Source organism: Natrix helvetica, assembly GCF_964273705.1.
Source record: "Natrix helvetica genome assembly, chromosome: 4".
Lineage (NCBI taxonomy): Eukaryota > Metazoa > Chordata > Lepidosauria > Squamata > Natricidae > Natrix > Natrix helvetica.
The window spans coordinates 142,996,928-143,006,796 of record NC_138550.1 but is presented as its reverse complement, the minus strand read 5'-3'; the positions used below and the strand labels follow the sequence as shown (position 1 = coordinate 143,006,796).

The 9,869-nt window shown below is 48.2% G+C and overlaps 1 protein-coding gene across 2 annotated transcripts in view; it reads left to right on the top strand.

The window, feature by feature from the left end:
- The first annotated feature begins 139 nt into the window (after positions 1 to 139).
- Positions 140 to 9,869, top strand: part of RAD54B (RAD54 homolog B) — a 56,595-nt gene continuing 46,865 nt past the window's right edge. For both annotated transcript variants that reach the window (XM_081953017.1, XM_081953018.1), the window contains exons 1-3: positions 140 to 267; positions 1,316 to 1,449; positions 2,600 to 2,774. In XM_081953017.1, coding sequence (XP_081809143.1) covers positions 1,324 to 1,449; positions 2,600 to 2,774 — 301 coding nt within the window. In that variant the 5' untranslated portion in view covers positions 140 to 267; positions 1,316 to 1,323. The remainder of the gene's footprint in view (positions 268 to 1,315; positions 1,450 to 2,599; positions 2,775 to 9,869) is intronic.

Below are 9,869 nucleotides of genomic sequence, written 5' to 3'. Positions count from 1 at the left end.
GTTCTGATAGTACGCTCAATGATTGACAGAAAAACTATGGGCGAAATAAAAGGTAACAGGGCATGCGCAGTGCAGATTCCCTTGCCCTAGCGGTGGAATTGTGATAGGCTGGCAAATAACCGGCTGAGATTGTGCGCATGCCTAGATAATGCCCGGGAACACTACAGAACGGAGACATGCTGTGTACGCATGCGCTGTTGAGCAAGTGACTACGTAGTTTTGGAAAGGAAAGGCGTAAGCTATATGGCGGGACGATTTAACTGCTGTGTAAGTCTAGCTTTGCTTTGGGTGTGGTAGAAAGCGGGCAACGTTAGGGATGAAGGAGTTACTATAGGTCCTTCGTCCTCGGGAGCTTGCGATATGGGATATTCTGTGCGTAGTACGGTATCAGTTTGGATTCCTTTTTCTTATTTGCACTTTTGAAACTTCGTTTGAAAAGCATGTTCTCAGAAGCCTTTGGCTCTTAGATCTACCTTATTAAGGCACTTTCATCTGTTACTAACATTAAAATAATACAAGAATGAGGTCATCAGATTTTTTTTTATTGAACAGAGTCTTACAAAAAGCAGAGAGAGGGCATTGGGAAATGTTGCTCTGCTGGCATAATCATGATTGCAGGTACCCAGAGGTATATTATTGTTTAAAAAAATTAACATTGTTAAGCATATTGGGCCGATCTTTTTTCAAATAAATGCCAGGTTAATGGTGCCGCTATAAGACTCACATTGCAATGCACATTTTATTGCAGTACTTGCACCCCAACCTTGCAGGATGCACGTGTCAAGAATGGTTAACAGTAATAACTATAATGAAATTGGCAATAAGTAACACATAAATAGAGTGCAGAGACCAAATCATATGATGAAAAAGACAACCCAAATCAACCTGGTTCCTGACATGATTTCCTTGGAATTCCTAAAGGATGTGAGGAAAAAGTCCTTTCTTCCTCAGCACTTACCTCAGAAAATATAATATATTCACTAGAGAAGGAGGAAGGGGAGTGATACTTCTTAATTCCTCAGCTTTTTACTTTAATGTCTAGATATATTGCAGCTAGACACCTATATTATATAAAGAGATTTGCTTACGCTTGGTTACCCTTAGTAGAACCAGTTTAATGTGAGTTGTATTTGTGTAAGAATCTGTTTCAGGAAGTGGTGAACTTTCTTTTATTAGAGACATAGGTAGAACCTGAATGGTGCTATGACAGGAATGCTGCCATTCTGATTTCTGAATTAGGTTCCTGGATTGTATGTGGTATCTGGGTCCTTAGAGTGCTTCACGCTTCCTGATTGCTATTTTTGCAAATCAACAGAGCCAAAGATGAGACGATCAGCGGCTCCAAGTCAACTGCTGGGACAGTCAGCCAAAAAGCCAAGATTTATACCGCCAGGAAAAATCCTGCAGAAAACATTTGAATATGTAGATCCAGAAATGAAAACAGATGAGGTAATATTAAAAGAGGAGAAGACCACAAAGACATTAACATTACTAATGTGAACAACTCATAGAAACTCAAATTCTCTTTCATACAAAAAAAGTTTCTTCACACTGAACATTAGATATTGGGAGCATGTATATCTTTTTATTATACAACATTTTGTTTGGTTTGGAGATTGTGTAAATCCTCATGCAGCTTACACATATTGCTTAATCACCACAGTTAGCCATCTCTGAAATATCCTGACCTATCAGAAATTTGCCCTTGTATTTGGAGTTTAGGCAACAAAATTCCAATATGGTCTTCAACAAAAAAAGAATTAGCATTTTTACTTAACAAAAACCAATTTAGTTCATATGCTCTTTCAAAGGACAAATATACAAATTACCCAATCTAATGGTATTTCCTCAATCATGGATTCATTTGCATTCTTACACATTCTCAGACATTCTGTTTCTCCATTTAATCAAGATGTATTGTGGAAGACTACAAAAATGGGTCCTAGCGTCATCCCCTTTGATATCACTTGCTGTCCAGAATTTGGAGGCATAACTTCTAATTTTTTTTTTACTGTGCAGACTTCTCACGTGATTTTTTTGGGGAGGGGGAGGGTAAATAAAATGGGAAATGTACAAAAAAGAGACGCACTTAGGGAGTAATAAATCATAAACTAGTCATTTTGTCCAGATTTCCCAGTTGTAAATAGATCATCCATTGAAATTAGACACCTGAATAGAACTCTAGAAAGAAACATTTCTTATTTTTTGTATCACACTCCATATTGCTGCCAAGAACCTGCGTCTATTAGTTCATGTGTCACAGAGAACTGTCTTCAGCTCAAGAGAGTCTCTTCCTTTTTTGTTTGTTGCACTGATTATATCACAACTGAACCTCTTGAGGAGCTGCAAATAAGATCTGTTAATTTGGATTTGCTGTTCATCTGTTCAGTGTCAAGAACTGTTTCCAGAGATCTTCCTATATTTTATTTTTATATTTATTTCAATGGCTATGTCTTCATATGAGGTTCTCTTCCCTTTGAGGATGTACTCTTAAAGGACATGGCTTTGATATTTCAGAGTCTTCAGGCAGGAGAGGCACATATTTATTTTGAAGTTGTTGCATGAATATTCCATGATAGATACATATTCTGTCTTACAGGTGTGCGAGAGACAATTGTGCAGCTCAACTTCTGTAAACATTTGTTCTACAACTTCTGGCTTTCATTCTTCTGTAACTGTAAAATCTAAGGAAGAAGAATTGCCCTGTGAAAACAAGAATACAGTGATTGGGCATTTGAAAACTGGAATGAAATCACTGTGCAGAACAACAATAGGTAGGAATATGCATACTTTAATGTAAAGCAGAATAGCTTATGAAATATCTTCTGAAACAAAGCTGTAAAAACTGAGCAACATTGACTTCAGGACAGCTGTGTTTCAGTTGTGATGACAAGGTTTTCACTCTTCAGAATAAGGTAAACTTACTTATGCTATACTTATATACAAACAAATAGCTGCTGTCTCTAAAATATCAGCAGGACTGGGGGATAAAATTATATATACAGTATGTGGGGTTGTATATATCAATATTTTCTTACTGCAAGTAACAGATTCCTCCAAATTTGCTGAGGATACAAGAATGGTTGCTACTGAAACAGAACATGGGTTAATAGATATATCAGTAATTTGGGAGATGGTAAGAATTGTTTGAGTATTGTTATTGTGATATATGCAATCTTTGTATCAAAAGCATCAGCAAAATGTTCTGGCTTCAAGCGCCATCATGAGGTGGCCAGAATGCTTCCCCTTTGCAAAGCCATCCATTTTTTTTCCGTTTTATGTGCAAGATCTCGGCCATTTAGGGAAAGGAAAAAATAAGTGCTTTTGTGGATCTGGTCGATTGAAAAGATAAGAAAATAAATATAGAGTAGGGCTCCCCAAACCCGGTCTGTGGATCGGCACCAGTCCGCAGCATGCCAGCAGCCAGTCTGCACAAACAAGTGAAGCCCCACGCATGGGATGCAAGCGGCATGCAAAATCACACACATTGCCATATATGTGTGTGTGTGTATAATTATGTGTATGTATGTATATAAAATTATATATAGAATAATTATAGATTTATAGAAAGACAGCCGCTCCGGCCACGCTTTAAGCCAAAAACACCAGCATGAGGATGGCGAGTGAGACCTTGCCGAAACGTTGCCAAGACAATCTCAATCTTACACGGGAAAAGATCTTAATACAACAAGACCAGCAGTGGCCGCTCTGGATGTACGCTCTGTGGTTGTGGGCCAGCTGCTAGCAGAGCGTACAACCATAGAGCGTACGCCCAGAGCGGCCACTGCCGGAAGACTCGGTTTGGAAGCCACAGAAAAAGCCATGCGGTGGCGGAAGTACCCTGGCTCTGCGGAGAGAGCTGGGCCAGGGCATCATGAGGCTGGCAGGCATGTGAGCGAGAGCAGAACAGCCACTCGCGCAACCTCCCCCTCCAGCTGTCCAGAGCGCCATTCACTGCCATTTAGAAGGTGCCAAGCTGGGCAGTGGCAAACAGGCGTTCAAGCGGCTTGGCGATGCTCCTAGGTTAGTGAATGGCACTCTGCACGGCTGGAAAGGGGGTTTGCTGGGTGGCTGCTCATGAGTGTGGTCGCTTCATGGCTGCTGTGCTGCACTGCTGTGACAGTGCAACACAGCCATTCGCCCATGAGGCTGTGCCCGGCACTTTGGGAGCCCGCTCGCAAGAGAGCAGCCATCTGGCAACCCCCCTCTTCAGCTGGGCACAGAGCCGCTCACCAACCTAGCGGTGTCCCGAAGGCACTAAGCAACACAATCACCTTTGCCTCCCCCCAGTTCCCGCGGCTTGGCACCTTTGGGATACCCCTAGGTTGGTGAGTGGTGCTCTGCCTGGCCGGAGGTGGGAGGTTGTCCAGGGGGCTTATTTGCGGGGGAGAGCTTATATTTTGGCCCACCAGAAAAATTTGGCATGGCCTTATTATCAGGACATATCGTAATTTTGGGGAAACACGGTAAGACTGTGGGCAGCCCAGCAACATCCTGGAAAGGTAACCATATAAACCTGAAAGCTAGCTATAAAGCTGGAACAACCTACAGCTAGTTATATGTCAAGATTCATTCACTTTTAAAATACTTTTCGAGTGCCCCAAGTGAATGTTTTTTTCATTAGTATTAATTTTGTTTCATAGAATTCTTCCAGGAATGTCTTTTATCATTAGACTACAGCTCAGATTTCTCCTGTGATGGATTTATTTATTAGGAATATAAAACAAGAGTTACTTTTCCAACTCAGGCATTTAGTTTGCTGAAGCCTGCAAGCCTTCAGTCACTTAAGCCCTGCTCAGATATTCAGGATCTAAAAGACTTGACAATTGAATTTTCTGGGTAACACCCTCCCATCCCTTTTCAGTAAGCATTACTTCCATGTTATCTGAATAAAGCCTAAATACATACAGTATGCAAATATACGTTATGTCTGCCAATGATCACACTCAATTTGTGATTTATTTATTTATTTATTTATTATTCGTATTTATAGACCGCCCCTTCTCCCGAAAGGGACTCGGGGCGGTGTACAGTCACTAAAATGCGTTATAAAATACATACATAAAACAGTTAAATAATTAAATACGTAGGTGGAGGAGGTTGCAAGACTGTATATAGAATAATAAATATAGTACATTAAAAGCTCTAATAACCCAGGAGTTAAAATATTACCCAAAATTACCCATTAAAATATATCCACCGGGAGGTAAAAACTAAGAATGTGCCAGGCCAGCTAATCGAAACAGGTGAGTCTTTAATTTTTGACGGAAGGAACGGAAGTCAGTGGTAGTTCTAATGTCGGGGGGGAGGTCATTCCAGAGGGTTGGGCCCATCACAGAGAAGGTCCTACCCCTAGGCGTCGCCCGCTGGCACTGCCTAGTGGACGGCACCAGTAGTAGTCCCTCCCTGTGAGAGCGGATTGGTCGTAGGGATGTGTGCGGGAGGATACGATCCCGCAGGTAACTGGGTCCTGTGCCATGGAGCGCTTTAAAGATGGTAATCAATACCTTGAAACGCACCCGAAAAACCACAGGCAGCCAGTGCAGCTCGCGCAGGAGAGGTGTCACGTGGGAGTATCTTGAGCTCCCCATAATCACCCGCGCGGCTGCGTTCTGGACTAGCTGTAGTCTTCGGATGCGTCCCAAGGGAAGCCCCATGTAGAGGGCATTGCAGTAGTCCAGGTGAGACGTCACCAGCGCATGAGTGACCGTGCGTAGGGCATCCCGGTCCAGTAGGGGGCGCAATTGATGCACCAGGCAAACCTGGTGGAACGCCCCCCTTGCCATGGCTGCCACATGGTCATCCATAGACAGCCGGGCATCTAGGAGGACGCCCAAATTGCACGCCCGCTCCACAGGGGGGAGTTGTTTACCCCCTATGGCCAGCGATGGAGTTAGCTGGCTGAACCGGGGTGCCGGTAGCCACAGCCACTCAGTCTTGGAGGGGTTGAGTTTGAGTCTGTTGTCCCCCATCCAGACCCCGACGGCTTCCAAACACCGGGACATCACTTCGACAGCCTCGTTGGGGTGGTTTGGGGTTGAGATGTACAGCTGCGTATCATCAGCGTACAGATGGTATTCAACCCCAAAACCACGGATGATCTCCCCCAGCGGCTTCACATATGCGTTGAACAGGAGGGGTGAGAGGACCGACCCCTGCGGCACCCCACAAGAGAGTGGCCTCAGGGTCAACCTCTGCCCCCCTGTCAACACACATTGCGTCCGGTCAGAGAGGTAGGAGCCGAACCACCGTAGAACGGTGCCTCCGACTCCCATCCCCCCCAGCCGGCGCAATAGGATACCATGGTCGATGGTATCAAAAGCCGCTGAGAGGCCTAATAGGACCAGGATAGAGGAACAACCTCTATCTCTGGCCCTCCAGAGATCATCAACCAACGCGACCAAGGCTGTCTCCGTGCTGTGCCCGGGTCGGAAACCGGACTGGCGTGAGTCTAGATATTCGGATTCGTCGAGGTGTCGCGGAAATTGCTGCGCCACCACATTCTCAACAACCTTCGCCAAAAAGGGAAGGTTGGAGACTGGACGGTAATTAGCTAGTTCCGTTGGATCCAGTGAAGGCTTCTTGAGCAGGGGCCTCACCACCGCCTCTTTTAAGGCGGTTGGCAAGGATCCCTCACTCAAAGAAGCGTTCACCAGGCCCAGAAGCCAGCCTCGTGTCGTCTCCCAGGATGCCAGTACTAGCCAGGAGGGACACGGGTCCATTGAACATGTGGTGGGTCGCAGCCGTCCACGTAACCTGTCCAAATCCTCGGGGGCAACAGAGTCAAACTCCTCCCAGAGTGGTCTCACAAGACTCGCTGTTGACGGCTCGTCCGGTCCACTGAAGGGGGCCCATCCGCTCCGGATCTGAGCGACTTTGTCCTGCAGATATTCCCCAAACTCCTCTGCTCTTCCCTGCAGGGGTGCCCCCCGCGTCCTCTGTGATAGGAGGGAGCGGGTCACCCGAAACAGGGCGGCAGGGCAGTTATCGGCGGACGCAATAAGGGTGGCACAATGTCTACGTTTGGCCACCCTTAATGCCACAAGGTAAGTCCGCAAGTAGGCTCTTACCTGTGCTCGATCAGATTCGGAGCGTGAGGACCTCCACCTGCTCTCTAGACGTCTCCTGTGGCGTTTCATCACCCTCAGCTCCTCGGTAAACCAAGGAGCCCGGGTGGATCGCTGCCACAGTAGACGTCGCAAAGGCGCAACCCGGTCCAAGGCCACAGCCGCCGCCCTATTCCAGGCGGCCGCTAGGTCCTCCGACCGGGAGCGGGTCAGGGCTATAGGTATTGGCCCAAGCTCCGTCTGGAATCTATCCGGTTCCATCAGGTGCCTGGGGCGGTACCAGCTTAGACAGTCTGGTTCCGCCTCCTCGCGGTGGGAGGTAGCGCCAGGGAAGTTCAGCCAGAGAGATGAGTGATCAGACCATGACAGGGGCGTGATGACTAAATCACCCATTCCCAGATCACTCGTCCACTGCTCAGATACGAAAACAAGGTCCAGTGTGTGACCACCTTCGTGAGTGGGGCCCTGAACTAATTGGGTCAGGTCCATGGTCGTCATGGAAGCCATGAACTCCCGAGCCACCTCAGAAGCCTCTCCCGTCGACGGCAAGTTGAAATCCCCCATAACCAGAAGCTTGGGGGTCTCAACTGCCGTTTCCGAGATCAGCTCGAGGAGCTCGGGCAGGGCTGCTGATGCATAGCGAGGAGCCAAGTATACAATCAGCAAGCCCCACTGCCTCCCTGGGCCCCATTTCACACCAAGGGACTCACACCCGGGTATCTGAGGAACAGTGAACTCTCTCGGCTCCAAACATTCCCGAATAACTACCGCCACCCCACCACCCTTACCCAGGGCCCGGGGCTGATGAAATGCCCGGAAACCCGGTGGGCACATTTCCACGAGGGGCAAACCGCCCTCGTGGCCCAACCAGGTCTCCGTTATCCCTGCAAGGTCTAGCTCCCCCTCTGAGATCAACTCATTGATGAGGGGGGCCTTGTTAATCACAGACCTTGCATTGCAAAGCATCAGCCGCAGGCCCTGGCTCTGTAGCTCCTGACCACCCAGACTGCGGGGGTTGGTACAAACGACCGGGCGTAACCAGCAGCCACGGTCTCCCAACCGACCTTGGGATCTTCTGTCCTCGCATCCCCCTCTCCCCACGACCGTTGTAATAAAACAACCCTCCGTTGAAATGACCTTTTCTTTCCCCCCCCCCACCTCGTTCCCTTCCTTCCTGGACTCACCTGTTTGCCTGGCACTGGCTTCCCTCCCGGTCTGATGGACCCTCCCCCCCACCCTGGAACCCCCTAAAAAAGATGCAAAGCATTTAATTAAAAATCCCCTTAGCTTCCGTTTCCTGAACCTCTCGGGGTTGACAAACCCGTCATCGAGGCGGGCCCTTGAAAGAGCCAAGGGCCATGCCTGCGAGAGAGGGGCCTCCCGCAGGCGGAGCAGGTCTGACCTCAGGTAAATTGATATAAAAATCCAGTGGGGTTAAGGTGCTGCAGATGGTAACAAAGTCAGTAGGGGGGGGGGGTAAGAGGCAGAATCCTGTTCGTATTTGGATGAGGATAGGAGGGGGGGGCAGATAGAAGTCCAAATGTCCAGATGGTGCAGGCATAATGGAGGTGGCAAAGATGATAAACGATGATAAAAGATGACAAAAGTGGGTGAAAGCCCTATATGGTCCCGAGTGGGCATAAGATGGTCCCAGGTGAGCATGAGCTCATGGACAGAAGTCTAGGGTCCTCAGTGGGTGGGGGGGCGTTCTTAGCCTAGGCCTGCTTAATCCAGGCACCACTCCGGCCTCTCCATGGCCCTAGGCCCGATCTTCCAGTAGCTTCTGCTGTTCTAGACCACCCCCGGCCATCGTCCTGTAACTCCAGACTCTGTCCTGGCTCCCTCCCCAAAAGCCCAAAAACTTCATATTCCAGGCTCTCACCCAGCGTTCCAATATCCTGATGTTAAACCTTCGGCGTCTTCTTATTAGTGCTGGCTGGTCTGCAGGCGGGGGGAGCCACCAGGGGGCGCTCGGAGATAGCAGATCTTCAGCAAGGCCCCCTGGCAGTGGCGTCTCCTCTCCCATTCTTCTCATTGCCGCCGCTGCCGTCTCTGCCGTTTACTCAGCTGCTCAGCTGCTCAGCTCCATTCTGCTCAGCCAGTCCCGGCCCTGCCAGTCACTCTCACGGACGTCTCCTTGCTCCCTCCGCCATCGCCTGCGCCAAACATATGTGCGCCGTCGCCGTTCGCCGTTCCTCTTCCTGCCTTCAACCCCGGCCCCCGCATCCATTTTCCAGCCTCTCACCTCACTCCGGCCTCTCTCCGGTCTCCCCGGCCTCCCCGACCACCCTGACGGACCGAAATAGGTCCAAAGCAGGCCAGGGTGGTTCAGCAGTCCGACTCTCAGCAATCCGACTCTCCGCCCTCGGATGGAACGGGGGCCGGCAGCAACCCCTTCCCCCCCATTGGGGCTCCGCTACAGTTCCTGGAGCTCAAGAGGCGACCGCCATCGCCGGAAGCTCCTCCTCCTCCTCCGATTGCCTGCGAGTAGTTGACAATGTCTGTGTGATGTTGGTGAGCCTTAATTGAAGCATTTTGGTGAATAGCCTTAGTTAAGTAACCCTTAATTGGGGTTCTACACTGAAGGGATTTCACTTGATTAAAAACAATCAGATTTACTTATGAATGGATGTGCTTTGCGTTGTCTGAATTGTAAAACATTTCATACATCCCAGTTCTTCATCATACTATTAAAGGATTATTCAAGCATTTAATCTACAGGGTTTTATGTATGCATTAGAGACTGCACAGCTAGGGTAAATTGTTAGATTTGGGAAACTCTATATTGCAGTGTTTTATAGA